The sequence below is a fragment of the Haliotis rubra genome, unplaced genomic scaffold, assembly GCF_003918875.1.
Source record: "Haliotis rubra isolate DU_JTF1 unplaced genomic scaffold, ASM391887v1 Scf262, whole genome shotgun sequence".
Taxonomy (NCBI): Eukaryota; Metazoa; Mollusca; class Gastropoda; order Lepetellida; family Haliotidae; genus Haliotis; species Haliotis rubra.
In genome coordinates, this window is record NW_025766692.1 from 38,408 (window position 1) to 57,321 (window position 18,914).

Genomic DNA, 18,914 nt, shown 5'->3' on the forward strand with positions numbered 1-18,914 from the left:
CTATAGAACATCTTCTGAATCTAGTGAGATGACGGGACGCTGGGGTAGCCGAGGGTAAAACCACCCGCTTATCACGCTTAAGACCCGGGTCCGATAACCCACATGGGTACAATGTGTGAAGCCCATTTCTGGAGTCCCCGCCGTGATATTGCTGGAATATTGCTAAAAGCGGCGTGAAACTAAACTCACTGCTGAGAGACACAATGCCCACGTCTCCCTGCTCCCGATGCTTCATTGTGAGAGAGGGGCGGTGGGGTAGCCTAGTGGTTAAAGCGTTCGCTCGTCACGCCGAAGACCGGGTTCTGATTCCCCACATTGGCACAGTGTGTGAAGCCCATGTTCGGTGTTCCCTGCCGTAATATTGCTGGAATATTGCTAAAAGTGGCGTAAAACTAAACTCACTTTACTCATTCATTGAGAGAGGGCTACACCATATCTGATGGTGGCTGAAACTGGGACAGATATCAATCGTTATTCATTAAGTGCTTGATACGATTAGGATAGTGGGTTTTTGGGCCTTAGGTTTTGGAACTGTTTTCATTCTGGTAGCGTTTGTCTTTTGGTCAAATCCAGTTTTCAAACGTACAGATGACATTCATTTGCCCTGCAGATTAGATCTCCACCACTAACCCTAGCTCTTACATTCTCAAGTAGACGTGGTGTCGTCCACTACCACCAGGTTCTCCAGTCTCCAGTAGACGTGGTGTTGTCCACTAACCCCAGGTACTACAGTCCCAAGTAGACGTGGTGTTGTCCACTACTCCCAGGTTCTCCAGTCTCCAGTAGACGTGGTGTCCACTAACCCCAGGTTCTACAGTCCCCAGTAGACGTGGTGTTGTCCACTACTCCCAGGTTCCCTCCAGTCTCCAGTAGACGTGGTGTTATCAACTACCCCTAGGTTCTCCAGTCTCAGTACAAGTGGTGTTGTCCACTAACTCTAGGTTCTCCTGTCTCCAGTAGACGTGGTGTCCACTAACCCCAGGTTCTACAGTCCCCAGTAGACGTGGAGTTGTCCACAAACCCTAGGTTCTACAGTATTCAGTAGTCTCCAGTAGACGTGGCGTTCTCCACTACCACCAGGTCTCTACAGTCTCCAGTAGACGTGGCATTGTCCACCACAGTCGTGTTCTACAGTCTCTACTACACGTGACATTGTCCACTACCCCCAGGTTCTACAGTCTCTAGTAGACGTGGCGTTGTCCACTACCCCCAGGTTCTACAGTCTCTACTAGACGTGGTGTTGTCCACTACCCCCCCAGGTTCTACAGTCTCTACTAGACGTGGTGTTGTCCACTACCCCCAGGTTCTACAGTCCCAGTAGACGAGGTGTTATCCACTACCCCTAGGTTCTACAGTCTCCAGTAGATTCGGTGTTGTCCACTACCCCCAGGATCTACAGTCTCAAGTAGACGTGGCGTTGTCCACTACCTCCAGGTTCTACAGTCTCCAGTAGACGTGGCGTTGTCCACTACCCCGAGGTACTACAGTATCTAGTAGACGTGGTGTTGTCCACTATCCCCTGGTTCTACAGTCTCTAATAGACGTGGTGTTGTCAACTACCCCTGGTTCTACAGTCCCTAGTAGACGTGGTGTTGTCCACTACCCCCAGGTTCTACAGGCCCCAGTAGACGTAGCGTTGTCCACTACCCCCAGATTCTACAGTCGCCAGTAGACGTGGCGTTGTCCACAACCCCAGGTTCTACAGTCTCCAGTAGACGTGGTGTTGTCCACTACCCCAGGTTCTACAGTCTCTAGTAGACGTGGTGTTGTCCACTACCCCTAGGTTCTACAGTCTCCAGTAGACGTGGTGTTGTCCACTACCCCCAGGTTCTACAGTCTCCAGTAGACGTGGCATTGTCCACTACCCCCAGGTTCTACAGTCTCTAGTAGACGTGGTGTTGTCCGCTACCCCCAGATTCTACAATCTCTAGTAGACGTGGTGTTGTCCACTTCCCCTAGGTTCTACAGTACCCAGTAGACGTGGCGTTGTTCACTAGCACAAGGTTTTTACAGTCTCTAGTAGACGTGGCGTGTTCCACTAACCCCAGGTTCTACAGTCCCCAGTAGACGTGGTGCAGTCCACTACCCCTAGGTTCTACAGTCCCCAGTAGACGTCGCGTTGTTCACTACCACAAGATTTTTACAGTCTCTAGTAGACGTTGCGTTGTCCATTAACCCTTGGGTTCTACAGTCCCCAGTAGACGTGGTGCTGTCCACTACCCCTAGGTTCTACAGTCTCCAGTAGACGTGGGAGTTGTCCACTACCCCCAGGTTCTACAGTATCCAGTAGACTTGGTGCTGTCCAGTACCCCAGGTTCTACAGTCTCAAGTAGACGTGGTGTTATCCACTAGCCCCTGGTTCTACAGTCTCTAGTAGACGTGGCGTTGTCCACTACCCCCAGGTTCTACAGTCTCCAGTAGACGTGGAGTTGTCCACTACCCCAGGTTCTACAGTATCCAGTAGACTTGGCGTTGTCCAGTACCCCCAGGTTCTACAGTCTCAAGTAGACGTGGTGTTATCCACTAGCCCCTGGTTCTACAGTCTCTAGTAGACGTGGCGTTGTCCACTACCCCACGGTCCTACACTCTCTAGTAGACGTGGCGTTGTGCACTACCCTTAGGTTCTACAGTCTCTAGTAGACGTGGCGTTGTCCACTACCCCAGGTTCTACAGTCTCCAGTAGACGTGGCGTTGTATAGTACCCCAGGTTCTACAGTCTCAAGTAGACGTGGCGTTGTCCACTACCCCCAGGTTCTACAGTCTCAAGTAGACGTGGTGTTGTCCACTACCCCAAGGTTCTACACTCTCTAGTAGACGTGGCGTTGTTCACTACCCTTAGGTTCTACAGTCTCAAGTAGACGTGGTGTTGTCCACTACCCCCAGAGTTCTACAGTCTCCAGTAGACGTGGTGTTGTCCACTACCCCGGGTTCTACACTCTCCAGTAGACGTGGTGTTGTCCACTACCATTAGGTTCTACAGTCTACAGTAGACGTGATGTTGTCCACTACCCCTAGGTTCTACAGTCTCCAGTAGACGTGGCATTGTCCACTATCCCCTGGTTCTACAGTCTCTAGTAGACGTGGTCTTGTCCACTACCCCTGGTTCTACAGTCTCCACTAGACGTGGTCTTGTCCACTACCCCCTGGTTCTACTACAGTCTCCAGTAGACGTGGTGTTGTCCACTACCCCCGGGTTCTACAGTCTCTAGTAGACGTGGCGTTGTCCACTACCCTTAGGTTCTACAGTCTCCAGTAGACGTGGTGTTGTCCACTACCCCCGGGTTCTACAGTCTCCAGTAGACGTGGCGTTGTCCACTACCCCCTGGTTCTACAGTCTCTAGTAGACGTGGTGTTGTCCACTACCCCAGGTTCTACAGTCTCCAGTAGACGTGGTGTTGTCCACTACCCCCAGGTTCTACAGTCTCCAGTAGACGTGGCGTTGTCCACTCCCCCCAGGTTCTACAGTCTCCAGTAGACGTGGTGTTGTCCACTACCCCTGGTTCTACAGTCTCCAGTAGACGTGGCATTGTCCACTATCCCCTGGTTCTACAGTCTCTAGTAGACGTGGTGTTGTCCACTACCCCCAGGTTCTACAGTCTCCAGTAGACGTGGCGTTGTCCACTATCCCCAGGTTCTACAGTCTCAGTAGACGTGGAGTTGTCGACTACCCGCAGGTTTTACAGTCTCCAGTAGACGTGGCGTTGTCCGCTACCCGAGGTTCTACAGTCTCTAGAAGACGTGGTGTTGTCCACCACCCCTAGGTTTTACATTCTCTAGTAGACGTGGTGTTGTCCACTACCCCCCAGGTTCTACAGTCTCCAGTAGACGTGGCGTTGTCCACTACCCCAAATTCTACAGTCTCAAGTAGACGTGGCGTTGTCCACTCACCCCTGGGTTCTACCCTCTCTAGTAGACGTAGTGTTGTCCACTACTCCCCAGGTTCTACAGTCTCCAGTAGACGTGGCGTTGTCCACTACCCCGGGTTCTACACTCTCTAGTAGACGTGGCGTTGTCCACTACCCCAGGTTCTACAGTCTGTAGTAGACGTGGTGTTGTCCACTACCCCCAGGTTCTACAGTCTCTAGTAGACGTGGCGTTGTCCACTACCCCTTTGGTTCTACAGTCTCAAGTAGACGTGGTGTTATCCACTACCCCTGGTTCTACAGTCTCTAGTAGACGTGGCGTTGTCCACTACCCACGGTCCTACACTCTCCTAGTAGACGTGGCGTTGTGCACTACCCTTAGGTTCTACAGTCTCTAGTAGACGTGGCGTTGTCCACTACCCCCAGGTTCTACAGTCTCCAGTAGACGTGGCGTTGTCCACTACCCCCAGGTTCTACAGTCTCCAGTAGACGTGGCGTTGTCCACTACCCCCGGTTCTACAGTCTCAAGTAGACGTGGTGTTGTCCACTACCCCAGGTTCTACACTCTCTAGTAGACGTGGCGTTGTTCACTACCCTTAGGTTCTACAGTCTCAAGTAGACGTGGTGTTGTCCACTACCCCCGAGTTCTACAGTCTCCAGTAGACGTGGTGTTGTCCACTACCCCCAGGTTCTACACTGTCTCAGTAGACGTGGTGTTGTCCACTACCATTAGGTTCTACAGTCTACAGTAGACGTGATGTTGTCCACTACCCCTAGGTTCTACAGTCTCCAGTAGACGTGGCATTGTCCACTACCCCCTGGTTCTACAGTCTCTCAGTAGACGTGGTCTTGTCCACTACCCCTGGTTCTACAGTCTCCACTAGACGTGGTATTGTCCACTACCCCCAGGTTCTACACTCTCTAGTAGATGTGGCGTTGTCCACTACCCCTGGTTCTACAGTCTCCAGTAGATTCGTGGTGTTGTCCACTACCCCCGGGTTCTACAGTCCCCAGTAGACGTGGCATTGTCCACTATCCCCCTGGTTCTACAGTCTCCAGTAGACGTGGTGCTGTCCACTCACCCCTGGGTTCTACAGTCTCTAGTAGACGTGGCGTTGTCCACTACCCTTAGGTTCTACAGTCTCCAGTAGACGTGATGTTGTCCACTACCCCTTTGGTTCTACAGTCTCCAGTAGACGTGGCATTGTCCACTATCCCTGGTTCTACAGTCTCTAGTAGACGTGGTGTTGTCCACTACCCCAGGTTCTACAGTCTCCAGTAGACGTGGAGTTGTCGACTACCCGCAGGTTTTACAGTCTCCAGTAGACGTGGCGTTGTCCGCTACCCCCAGAGGTACTACAGTCTCTAGAAGACGTGGTGTTGCCCACTTCCCTAGGTTTTACATTCTCTAGTAGACGTGGTGTTGTCCACTACCCCAGGTTCTACAGTCTCCATTAGACGTGGCGTTGTCCACTACCCCAAGTTCTACAGTCTCAAGTAGACGTGGCGTTGTGCACTACACCCTGGGTTCTACCCTCTCTAGTAGACGTACGCGTTGTCCACTACCCCCAGGTTTCTACAGTCTCCAGTAGACGTGGCGTTGTCCACTACCCCGGGTTCTACACTCTCTAGTAGACGTGGCGTTGTCCACTACCCTTAGGTTCTACAGTCTGTAGTAGACGTGGTGTTGTCCACTACCCCCAGGTTCTACACTTTCCTAGTAGACGTGGCGTTGTCCACTACCCTTTGATTCTACAGTCTCCAGTAGACGTGATGTTGTCCACTACCCCCGGGTTCTACAGTCCCCAGTAGACATTTTGTTGTCCACTACCCCAGGTTCTACAGTCTCCAGTAGACGTGGCATTGTCCACTACCCCCAGGTTCTACAGTCTCCAGTAGACGTGGCGTTGTCCACTACCCCCAGGTTCTACAGTCTCCAGTAGACGTGGTGTTGTCCACTACCCCCAGGTTCTACAGTCTCCAGTAGACGTGGCGTTGTCCACTACCCCGAGGTACTACAGTCTCTAGAAGACGTGGTGTTGTCCACTTCCCTAGGGTTCTACATTCTCTAGTAGACGTGGTGTTGTCCACTTCCCCTAGGTTCTACAGTCCCCAGTAGACGTGGAGTTGTCCACTACCCCTGGTTCCACCAGTCTCCAGTAGACGTGGCGTTGTCCACTACCCCCAGGTTCCTACGGTCTCCATTAGACGTGGCGTTGTCCACTACCCCCAGGTTCTACAGTCTCAAGTAGACGTGGCGTTGTCCACTACCCTGGGTTCTACCCTCTCTAGTAGACGTAGCGTTGTCCACTACCCCAAGGTTCTACTGTCTCCAGTAGATGTGGAGTTGTCCACTACCCCCGGGTTCTACAGTGTCTAGTAGACGTGGCATTGTCAACTACCCCTGGGTTCTACAGACTCCAGTAGACGTGGTGTTGTCCTCTACCCCTAGGTTCTACAGTCTCCAGTAGACGATGCATTTGTCCACTACCCCCTGGTTTTACAGTCTCCATTAGATGTGGTGTTGTCCACTACCCCTAGGTTCTACAGTCCAGTAGACGTGGTGTTGTCCAGTACCCCAGGTTCTACAGTCTCCATTAGACGTGGCATTGTCCACTACCCCCAGGTTCTACAGTCTCCATTAGATGTGGTGTTGTCCACTTCCCCTAGTTCTACATTCTCTCCAGATTCCTGCTCCAGTGTGCATTTCTTTGCCAAATTTGAAACATAGATTACATTTCAGATTCCCAAGCAACAGGAACAATGAAGTTTACCTTGATTGCCATTCTTGTTCTCTCGCTTTACGTTGTTAATACCATGGCTGCGACAACAACAACAGCTGCAGCAAGTAAGTCATCTTGATCTATGTTTTCTTGGTAATTAGTGCTTTTGGAGGACTAAACTCAGGAAACCGTCAAGATCCGGGTTAGAATTGTTCTTCAGTATCCATGCTTGTCGTAAGAGGCGACTAACCGGATCGGGTAGTCAGGCTCGCTGACTTGGTTGACACATGTCATCGAATCACAATTGCGTAGATCGATGCTCATGCTGTTGATCACTGGATTGTCTGGTCCAGACTCGATTATTTACATACCGCAGCCATATGGCTGGAATATTGCTGATTGCGGCGTAAAACTAAACTGACGAACTGACTCATGATCACCACTCACTCACTGACTCAGGGAATCGGCAGATGTCAAACATCACGCTGTCTGCTAGCTCAGTCTTCATAGGTGAGACTTTGAATCCGGATTAATAAATTCCGGTGAGTGAGTGAATTTAGTTCTACACCTCTTTAGCAATATTCCAGCAATCTCACGGCGGGGGACACCAAAATGGGTTCACATTGTACCCAAGTGGGAATCGAAGACCCTGGTCTTCGGCGTGACGAGCGAACGCTTTAACCACTAGGCTACCCACCGCCCCGGTAAACAAGAAAGGGTCTCGTAAAAATATACTACTGAAAAGAACAATCGATTTGTTGTGTTTTTCTATTTTCACTGAGGACCACCAAACAATATTTTCATATTCTTTAATTCATGACACAAAGGTTCTGGATACAACAAACCGATACAACACCGACAACATATTGAGCATGTTTCGGAACATCCCTTTCAAGTTAATCCATACCTGTACTAAAAGCGGCGTAAAACTAAACTCACTCACACACTGTCTGTTTCAAATGTGGAGTGGTCATTTTTATCATTGTTAAGGGGCGGTATGTGGCCTAGTGGATAACGCGTTCGCTCGTCACGCCGAAGACCTGGTTCGATTCCCCACATGGGTACAATGTGGGCATATTTCTGGTGCCCCCGCCGTGATATTGCTGGAGTATTTCTAAAAGCGGCGTAAAACTAAACTCACTCACATATCATTGTTACCGATTGTTCTCAAACTTAAATAACGTTGGCTTAACGACCTGCTCTCATCATTCAGCACAACCGACCACTGTCGCTGGGGGGACGGGTTCTACAGTTGCTACGACCACCGCCGGAAACGTAAGACTTCTATACGTTTCACAATACATTCTGTTCTGACATGTGAGGGTTTACAGCTGACGTTAGTTTACAGCTGACGTTAGTGTACAGTGACTGTTAGTGTACAGCTGACGTTGTCGCCAAAACATTACTGTACTATACAGACAACTACTGTTTACTTCAAGACTACTATACAGACAACTACTGTTTACTTCAAGACTACTATACAGACAACTACTGTCTACTTCAAGACTACTATACAGACAACTACTGTTTACTTCAAGACTACTATACAGACAACTCCTGTCTACTTTAAGACTACTATACAGACAGCTACTGTTTACTTCAAGACTACTATACAGACAACTACTGTTTTACTTTAAGACTACTATACAGATCAACTAGTGTTCAACACTACTTCAAGACTACTATACAGACAACTACTGTTTACTTCAAGACTACTATACAGACAACTACTGCTTTACTCCAAGCACTACTGACAACACTGTTTACTCCAACACTACTAAACAGACAACTACTGTTTACTCCAACACTACTATACAGACAACTACTGTTTACTCCAACACTACTATACAGACAACTACTGTTTACTACTCAAGACTACTAAACAGACAACCACTGTTTACTCCAACAGAAACACTAGTGTTTACTTCAACACTACTATACAGACAACTACTGTTTACTTCAAGACTACTATACAGACAACTACTGCTTTTACTTCAACACTACTAAACAGACAACTACTGTTTACTCCAACACTACTAAACAGACAACTACTGTTTACTCCAACACTACTAAACAGACAACTACTGTTTACTTCAAGACTACTAAACAGACAACTAGTGTTTACTCTCAAGACTACTACAGACAACTACTGTTTACTCCAACACTACTATACAGACAACTACTGTTTACTCCAAGACTACTAAACAGACAACTAGTGTTTACTACTCCAAGACTACTATACAGACAACTTCTGTTTTCTCAATACACTACTACACAGGCACATCTACTATTTTACTCACAAACACCGCCATATACAGATAGCTACTGTTTACTTCAAAGACTACTATACAGACAACTACTGTTTACTTCAACACACTACTATACAGACAACTACTGTTTACTCAGGACTACCAACACTTCAGACTACTATACAGACAACTAGTGTTTACTTCAAGACTACTATACAGACAACTACTGTTTACTTCAAGACTACTATACAGACAACTACTGTTTCGTCCAAACACACTACTATACAGACAACTAGTGTTTACTCCAACACTACTATACAGACAACTACTGTTTACTTCAAGAACACTTCATACAGACAACTACTGTTTACTTCAAGACTACTAAACAGACAGCTACTGTTTACTTCAAGACTACTATACAGACAACTACTGTTTTACTTCAAGACTACTATACAGACAACTAGTGTTTACTTCAAGACTACTATACAGACAACTACTGTTTACTTCAAGACTACTATACAGACAACTACTGTTTGCGTCCAACACACTACTATACAGACAATTAGTGTTTTTACTCCAGCACACTACTATACTACTGTACAGAGGACAACTGCTGTTTACTTCAAGACTACTATACAGACAACTACTGTTTTACTCCAAGCACAGTACTATACAGACAACTAGTGTTTTACTCAAGCACTACTATACAAGACTACTATAACTGTTTACTTCAAGACTACTATTACTGTTTTTCCAAGAAACTACAAGAAAAGCCTTGTCTAGCAGTAACACTAACAGCCGAGACAACGTTGTGCGGTGGATGTTGAGACTATCACTCACATGTTGGGTATCTTTGCCTCGCCGATAAACTGACTTACTTCTGATAATTGTATTCACCCACTTACTCACAAACCATTTCTTCTTGTAGACTGGCGCCACCAACGTCTTCACTCCCATGGTGTACGTCGTCGCCGTCTACAGCGGGAGGCTGGCACTGAGCCTGGTCCTGTAGCATCTCTATGATAAAGTGGATACAGACATGGACTTCAAATGTACGAGTTATCTTAGCTTCAAATGAACACTCGGCAGCTTTCGGATCTTTCCGTGATCATCGTGTCGTGCCTCAAAACAACACCTGGCGCCTGGAATTATCCGAGAAATGACGAACAGTCAAAACATCACAACGCATGGCGGAAAACCCAGTTTCGGAAATGTTGAATATTGACATTTTGAGTAATTTTAGAAATATGTGGCATTTTATTGAGAGAAATACCCAAAATTATAAATTCATTTTACATATCAGTCAACAGACGTATACGACCATCACTCAAGTTTCTATGTTTCCTTGATAACACCGTTCAGTGTATCAGCTGGCAAACACAATTTCTTCCTGGTCGTCCATTATGTCCGCATCCATTTTATTCCACGAGTTCAGCGTGTCCATTTTATTCCTAGATTGTTTTGTTATCTTCTGTCAGTTATTTATTTCACCTATCGTGGGAGCGGTGGTGTAGCCCAGTAGTTAAAGCGTTCGCTAGTCAGGCCGAAGACAGGTTCGACCCAGTTTGAAGCCAATTGCTGGTGGTATTGCTGAAATATTGCTACAAGCGGCTTAACACTAATCCCACGCACTCACTCACTCTCTTACCTATTGAGTGCTCTTTCACTCTTAAGCCAACGACGCCATTATAATCACTGTAATCACCTCAGGGTTAATTCCTGTGAGTGATGAAGTGACGTACTTCACCATCAATTTATGGCTATGACTTGGTCCCTTTAATTCATCAACTAACAACGAGTATACGGTTTGTTTCGCCACAGGAATCGGTAGTTCTGATTATGATTAAAACAGTTGTTTCACTGTAAAACGCCTCTCTATTCCACACTCAAACATACGCATACACCGTAAGTACCGCAAACACAGGAAATATCGTACACGTCGCAAATATCGCACACACCGTAAATACCGCACACACCGTAAATACCGCACACACCGCAAATATCGCACACAGCGTAAATACCGCACACACCACAAATACCGCACACAACGTAAATACCGCACACACCGTAAATACCGCACACACCGCACACAACCTGAATACCGCAGATACCTCCACACCGCGCTTACCGTAAATGCCTCACTCACCGCACCTACCGTTCACACGCAAGTTTATTGAGAATGGTACGGAGTGTTGGAAGTGAAAAAGAGGGGTGTGAAAAAGAGGGACGTTTGGTTGCGGAATGCCATGCACCTTTTTGTTATATTCAGAACATCCTCTGGCATTCTTCTGTTCTCGTACATTAAAGATATTATGTGCATCTAAAGATCAGTGGTTGTTGTGTTTTATTATGTGTTGTGAAACATTTCAAGTTTAATAATGGTTATTTACAAAGCGTGCATAATCAAACGCTTACCGCGACTAACCCAAGCCGCCTGTAAAGCGCAAGAAGGTTAACGGTCCCATTCTCACCGGGTAGCCATTCTCTGATGGGTAAACAGAGACAATTTACAATCGAACTCACTTGCCTAGTATGAGACCACATGTGCTTTGTTGTGCTTACATGTGCTTTTTTGTGGGCAGGACTGAACTATCAGAGAGTCAAGCTGACACACGACTGTCCGCGACTAACGTTGCTTTAATGTCCACAACTGTCACGCGTACATAGCGATCTTAGCTTAAGGTGACTCTAACATAGATTTAGTGACCTGGGTCCCGTTGTACATAGACGATCTTAGCGCTAACATGGACTTGAGGTAGTCTTAGCGCTAAGGTGACTCTCATACCCTAACATAGACTTGAGGTAGTCTTAGTGCTAAGGTTGTTTTGTACAACGGGACCCTGGGCTCTATGTACTCGGTATAACCCAGCCGAACATTTAGCCTGGGATCTCAAGATCTCGAATCCCGACCAGACAATCCAGTGATTGAAGTCATGAGCTTTCATATACACAATTGGGATCCGATGCCTTGCACCATCCTGGGACACGATGCTATGCGAACCTGGCTAGCTATTCTCGAAACGTTCGTAGCCTTACGAACTTCTTAAGCCCATTCTTAACACATTGGCTACGATCAAGGTCTTAGATAATTTTCTTAGAGCTAAGAACGTTTCGAGAATAAGGACCCTGACCACCTAATCCCGTTAGTCGCCTCTTACGACAACAATGGGGTGCTGAAGTTTGATACTTACCAAGTATCAATCGATGATTCTGTATTGATTATGGGAATCACAACTAGAACACTGTGTCTTAACCGATTAATTTAATTGCCTCTTACAAGCAGGTGTTACTGCATCACAATTCTGTCCCGGTTTGTTATATATACTTCCTGCTTACCTGATAAACGATACCCGTGAAGATCCCGGGTAGAATTGGTCTTCAGCCACCCATACTTGTCAGAAAAGGCGACTGACAGGATCGGGTGGCCACGGTCGCCAACTTGGTTGACACATGTCATCGCACCCCAGTTGCGTAGAACGATGCTCATGCTGTTGGATTGTCTGACCAAGACTTGATTATTTACAGACGGCCGTCATATAGCTGGAATTTTGCTGAGTGCGTCATTAAACAACAACCAACCAATTGGTGTTTGGCGTTAAACAACGACCAAACCAAACCAAAGCTAAAAGAACTTTCCTGTTTACTTGCTGCAACTTATCAAACGATTTTCAAAGTTGCAAATGTCTACATTACTTTCAAGATATCTGCACAATAACTGATATAGCAAGACAGAGTGAAAACGAGGCAATGTTTATTTACATGACACATTATGTTGGACATACGCATATATACACTAAAAGAATATTGCTTGTTCAATACCCATAAGGTATGGGATCTTCAGATTGTAACATCCCTTACTTTAGACATGAATGGAAGCACTTCTCCAAAGGCCCCTTTTCATCTTAACACCATGACTACTGTCAGTTCTAAACTGCAACATGCGATTACATAAATCGTAGTCTTTGTGCTCAGATCTCTTTGTGCACCCGGCCTTGTTTTCATAAAGCATTGAAAAGATTATCATCATTAAACTCCAACCTCCCGATCACACATAAATACAAAATACAACTCCTCCCAGTGCCTCCAGGTGGCGCTCATATCTCAAGGTACGAGTGACAATGGCGGCGCTGTGGAGGAGCTTGACACAGCCCCTTGCTCCTGTCCACCGCTGGCATACTAAGCTCCCTGCACTGTACTCTGCTTCTGGGTTCATCCCCTGGTACCGTCTGCACATCTGCTATCCACGAAAAGATACAGATGGCATCTGTGAAGTCACTGTGCTACACAGATCATGTATTCTTGAATCACACAGGCATCAATGCACCAGGGTCCAGGGGGTCGAGATACAGAGGTCATATGAGGTCATAAGGTCAAGGTCAGAATAGGTTTGTCTGAAGCATGATCCTGATGAACTCTTCTTTGTCAATGACGCCGTCTCCATTGACGTCGGCTTCCTCGATCATCTCCTGCAGCTCCTTCTGCGTGAACTTTATGCCCACGTCTCGACACGCCTGGCGCAAGTTCTCCTGGGAGATGGAGCCTGAGCCGTCTGTAAGGCAGAGGGGGACACATGGAATTAGGGAGCAACTACAGTCAAACACTCTTGTGTCGAAGTTACAGGGACCGACGTAACTACTTCGAGTTACCCAAGGTTCAACAAAACCGCAAAATGATGACTCCATCAGGAATGCGCAGGGACCATGGTTTTGCTTCGAGACAGACATACGTTTGACACATCGAAGTTCGACTCAACGGTGTTTAACTGTATTTCATTTTCAGTGTGAGCGTGCATCCAGGGGCGTAGCTACCATAATAAAAAAAGCCCGGGCTTACACATGATTGTTGCTGAAAAGTTTGGGCAAGTCCTCAATACTATCTAAACTAAAAGCTTTGCAACCTATCGGGCTTACACGACAATATTGGCTTGCTACGCGCCTGGCATCCTCTTCGAGATCATTTGAGGTCCTGTTTTACTGAAAATTTAATCGACAAATGCCTAGCAATCAGGCTCCACAGCTTTCTTGCAGGTTTGTAACAACTACACTTCGTTGTTTCTATATATAGTAGCTATATGTCAGCGTTTGAAAGATGAACAGTTAAACAAAACATGCCATAAATTTACCAAAGTCGTAAATTTTGTTCATCATGGTTGTTTAATAAGTATACATTCAAACACAGCAGTGTCGAAGCTTAAGGAACCTACGTAAAATACTTAGAGACAATATAATACTTCGACACAACTGCAAGTTCAACACAACACTGTACCAGAATACCACCCAAGGGCTTGATGTATGATTTTACGTGCGTTTCGCCGATCAGCCTACCCTGAGCACATCTGTACACGCCAACGCGTTCTCATAATCGATAAACATACCAAAGATCACATGAAAACGGGATTGCTGGAAAATAAGACATTATTGTCTTTACAAACGAACCACCTGGGCTCCTTTTCAATTTAGATAGATTTATTTGTTTCTATCAAAACCATATAAATTCAGAGACTAAGCGTAAGTCTAAGGTGAACCTCTAAAATCTTCATCACCTCGGGTTTTACTCCAACTTTAAGCTCACAGCGTGAAAAAACTTTTCAAACTGTCGTATTGATTCCTTACAAACGAACCATGAACGCATATGTCGAATACTCATCTGTGTCGAACATGTATTTCTAAAGAAATTAATACACCAAAGATCACATGAAAACGGCATTATTAAAAATATGACATTATTGCGATAACAGACTATTTATTTTTTGGTATGACTGAATATATCGAATTATCACCTGTGTCGAACATGTTGAAGCCCTTCAGTATTTCCTCGTACACATCTCTGTTGTCTCCCTGCCGGTCTATCACAGTCTCCAGGAACTCGTTGAAGTCAATCTTCCTGGAAACAAGCAAACACCATGGTCAATACGTATATGTAACGATTACAGAAATACGTTTATTCATTAGTTGTTTATTGCCGCCGCACTCAGCAATATTCCAGCTATATGGCGGCGGTCTGTAAATAATCGAGTCTGGACCACACAATCCAGTGATCAATATCATAACTATCGATCTACGATGACATGTGACAACCAAGTCAGCGAGCCTGACCACCCGATCCCGTTAGTCGCCCCTTACGACAAGCATGGGTTGCTGAAGACCAATTCTAACCCGGATCTAGGCTGTATCTAACCGCCGCCATATAGCTGGAATATTGCTGAGTGCGGCGTAAAACTAAACTCACTCACTTCTTCTACCACTAAGATATATTTATGTACAGTAAATTACGGTTGTAACGAAGACAGGTACCATTTTAGTTCGTTACAAGCAAGTGACAGGGACCAAACGTTGAACATTTCGTTCTAAACGTCATAAGCGTGTTTACTGCCTCCGTGGTGTAGTGGTTAGAGCGTCCGCCCGGAGAGCGGAAGGTCGCTGGTTCGATCCCCGACATCGCCATACCAAAAGACGTTAAAATATGGTACTTGTTGGTCCCTGCCTGGCGCCCGGCATTAATGGCTACAAGAAGGACTGGTCGGCTCAGAGTCAGTATAATGTGTCTGAGTGGGGTATTCATGCTTCACTGCGGCATGGTATCTCAGTGGGCTAGCACTATAAAATCAGCTTAAGTCTGGGCTAGTACAAGCAGCCTCACATACACACGCATGATCGTCGTCATATGAGCGAAATATTCTCAAGCACGACGTTAAACCCAATTTCACCTCACCTCACCTCATAAGTGTGTTTGATGAAAACATAGTTTATTGTACAGAGTGAGGTACTTTTGAAAGACTCCAGTATATATAGCCAATACCTACAGTACCGTGAATCATCAAGCCACTGTGACTATGTACACTATTGGTCTTCCTAGAATGTTCGGTTCCTTGTACTTCCGGGCGGTGGAGTAGCCTAGTGGTTAAAGCGTTGGCTCGTCACGCCGAAGACCCGGGTTCGAATCCCCACATGGGTACAATGTGTGAAGCCCATTTCTGGTGTCTCCCGCCGTGATGTTGCTGGAATATTGCTAAAAGCGGCGTAAAACCAAACTCACTCAGTCAGTCCTTGTACTTCCAGGTTTTTTTTACCTTCTGTACAAACACTACAGGACAATTATAGCCCAATATACCAATCGGAAGATTCTTAAATCGAATACTGAGACACATCGGACGAAACTCACGCTCTTCCTTTCAGACTCACGTCCATGATCATTCTTCTCGCTTCCTCTCGAGAGATTTTGAAGCCAAGGACACGCATAGCCTTTTTTAGTTCAAGAGGGCCGATGAACCTACAAAAAAATGGAAGTCATGTCATTATACACTGATGCATTGTTGGTATTTCTCGCCAAGATATGATGGCGGGCAGTAGCACATATGTCACCATAGGTAAGTGTCTTTGTTCGTAACGGGCCTCTGTTCAGCCATCAATGAATGGGTACCCGGTAGGATGAGGTCATGTGACCTTTAACCTTGTAGTAGTTGTATACTCCCCAAATAGATGATAATGAAAATAATGAAATTATTACAAACATCATAGTGACCTTCACTGACACGATTAATTACACTCCCCGTATTAGCATTCTATCTCAGCAACTATACGACATGAGGCAGCTCATGAATAAGGGTTGATAGTCTCACTGAATAGAATATCAATTACATCACCCGGTCAGCAAGATATTGGCAAAACGGTAACAGCTAAGGCGGATACAACGTCCCGTTTAAGAATATTCCTCTTGCATTGATGAAACTTATATAATCATGGTTTCAAATCCCCAGGTCGTCCTGCTTTTTCCAAGCGTGTCTCCACCATACCTGTGCTCACAGGATTTACCAAAGGGATTAACGTTCGTCTGTTTCACAGTCCCTTAACCACATTATTTTCCCTTCCGCTCATTCCTTTCTGCAATGTTGAAGCACTAAATGAAGCAAGTCTAGATTTCCTCAGATTCTGAAGCTCTCTTGTCACCTGGGCTCCTTTTCAATTTAGATAGATTTATTTGTTTCTATCAAAACCATATAAATTCAGAGACTAAACGTCTAAAACCTTCATCACCTCGGGTTTTACTCCAACTTTAAGCTCACAGCGTGAAAAAACTGAATTAAGTGTACTTTTAAACTGTCGTATTGATTCACGATGTGTGTTAGACCTTACCCAGTACTGCCTGAGTCGAATATTTCAAAGACGACCCTGAGGTCCCTGACCTCCTGTGCTGTGAGCTGTTTCAATACCCGACTAGAAACCTTGATCCCATGAATCTCTTTCTCGTCCACCGGATGTGACGTCAGCAGCTTGATCAGCTGTAAAGTTGTATATTGAAAAGCAATGTAATCATATACATCTCAAGTGTTATATATTCCACAAACCTTTGTCCGAAACGAAATTTTCATGTCTTATGTGCAAAAGTGATTAATTGGTTTGTTTGGAGTCCAAGTTATCATTGAAACACAAAGTGTCATGAGAGGTTTAGGATGAAACCTAGTGTGCAGACAAACTGATGACCAATAGTATGAGCACACTGAATGAATAAAATACATTGTAGGTTAAAATCAATGGGGCTTATTCTGCATCATCACAAGTTGAATGGGGTGGTAGGGTAGCCTAGTGGTTAAAGCGTTGGCTCGTCACGCCGAAGACCCGGGTTCGAATCCCCACATGGGTACAATGTGTGAAGCCCATTTCTGGTGTCCCCCGCCGTGATGTTGCTGGAATATTGCTAAAAGCGGCGTAAAACCAAACTCAGTCAGTCAGTCAGTCACAAGTTGAATGGGGTGGTAGGGTATAGTGGTTAAGCGTTCGCTCTTCACGCGGAAGACAGGTTTCTGGTGTACCCCGTCATAAATGATAAGTAGTATTCAGGATTCTGTGATATTATTGTGCTTAGTTAGATATCTATCAATTGCTAAATAGACGGGAGAAAAGAGAGGTAGTTGTATAGCTAAAGCATCGACAGAGTTACTTCCCTTCGTTGCATATCCTTACCAAAAAACGTGTGTGAAAACAGAGGTAGTTGTATAGTGCTAAAGCATCGACAGAGTTACTTCCCTTTGTTGCATATCCTTACCAAAAACATCTGTGTGTTTACATTAGTTGTAGCGTACATGAAGTCTTTTTGACACTTGTTTCTGCTGTATAGAATGAAACATATCTATCTGGGTCGATAGGGTGGATACGAAAACATTTGCTATATTTAAGCAGGGGCTGTAATTTGTGATCTTCCTGGGATAACAAACAAAATAGAATACAGGTGTGAAATTCCAGGTATTCATCTCAATTCTCAAACATTAAAAATAGTTATAGGTTGTGTAAATTTAACATTAAAGCGAAAGATTCCACAAAGAAACCTGCTCGTGCGCTTCACAGATATAAATACCACCGACTTCCCTATTCTATACATAAGCGTCGACCCACCCACCTTCTCGCCTGGTTTCGGGGGTGGGGCAACATAGTCCGGCTTGAGGGGGTCAACCGGGCCCACTGGCGTCTCCACCTTTTTCCCTCCTTTCTTTCCCTTTTTCTTTCCTTTCTTCTTCACGGGCATCGTGTGTAGTATTCGTCTCTTTCCACGAGGTTGATCGTCACTCTGAAAAGCCTTTGTTGTCAGCCTGGGGCCGCCATTTTGAAACAACGTGTGTCGCCTAGCAACGGGGCGGCGTATGTACGGGTCAGCATGCCCGATGGGATTGTTCACAGATCACTGTGCACTATTTCTGATGTGAAAGCAAGCATCTGAAAGTCCATTTCCTGGAAGAAAAAATGACCCCGACAATAATCCTCGCCAATAACATTATCTATCTCATGGCTTGACAGATTCAAACTTGATATTTTCATGACTTTTAAGATATAGCTTTCACACTTTGCTAAGGATGAAATCATGGATTCAACAGAAAACTATGATGTGGGGTCAAATTTGGTTTAAATATCTAAGCCCATTTTAAGCTGGATCCTTGGTTTCAGTTTGTTATTTCATCTTGTGGATCCCATACCTGCTATTGACAGGTGTGTTCTTGTCACTGGCTCGTTCCATGATTTGCAAATTGGTTGATTGGTGCCTTGAAAACCATTTTTATGGTCACTCATGTATCAGGTGCATAAGGTTAG

The 18,914-nt window shown here is 45.6% G+C and overlaps 1 protein-coding gene and 1 long non-coding RNA gene across 3 annotated transcripts in view; one reads left to right on the forward strand and one right to left on the reverse strand.

The window, feature by feature from the left end:
- LOC124280201 (caltractin-like) overlaps nt 1-18,437 on the reverse strand; it is a 37,061-nt gene extending 18,624 nt beyond the window's left edge. The window contains exons 1-5 of one of the 2 annotated variants that reach the window (XM_046716098.1): nt 18,229-18,437; nt 16,968-17,113; nt 15,997-16,104; nt 14,615-14,718; nt 12,570-13,384 (exon numbers count right to left, since the gene is read on the reverse strand). In XM_046716098.1, coding sequence (XP_046572054.1) covers nt 13,212-13,384; nt 14,615-14,718; nt 15,997-16,104; nt 16,968-17,113; nt 18,229-18,354 — 657 coding nt within the window. In that variant the 5' untranslated portion in view covers nt 18,355-18,437 and the 3' untranslated portion in view covers nt 12,570-13,211. Of the gene's footprint in view, nt 1-12,569; nt 13,385-14,614; nt 14,719-15,996; nt 16,105-16,967; nt 17,114-18,228 lie in introns of those variants that run through there. The other variant, XM_046716099.1, reaches the window with a different exon arrangement.
- LOC124280203 lies at nt 4,571-6,048 on the forward strand. The gene is made up of 3 exons (XR_006899614.1): nt 4,571-4,906; nt 5,744-5,831; nt 5,964-6,048. It is a non-coding gene; the product is annotated as an uncharacterized LOC124280203 (long non-coding RNA).
- Nucleotides 18,438-18,914: the final 477 nt, after the last annotated feature.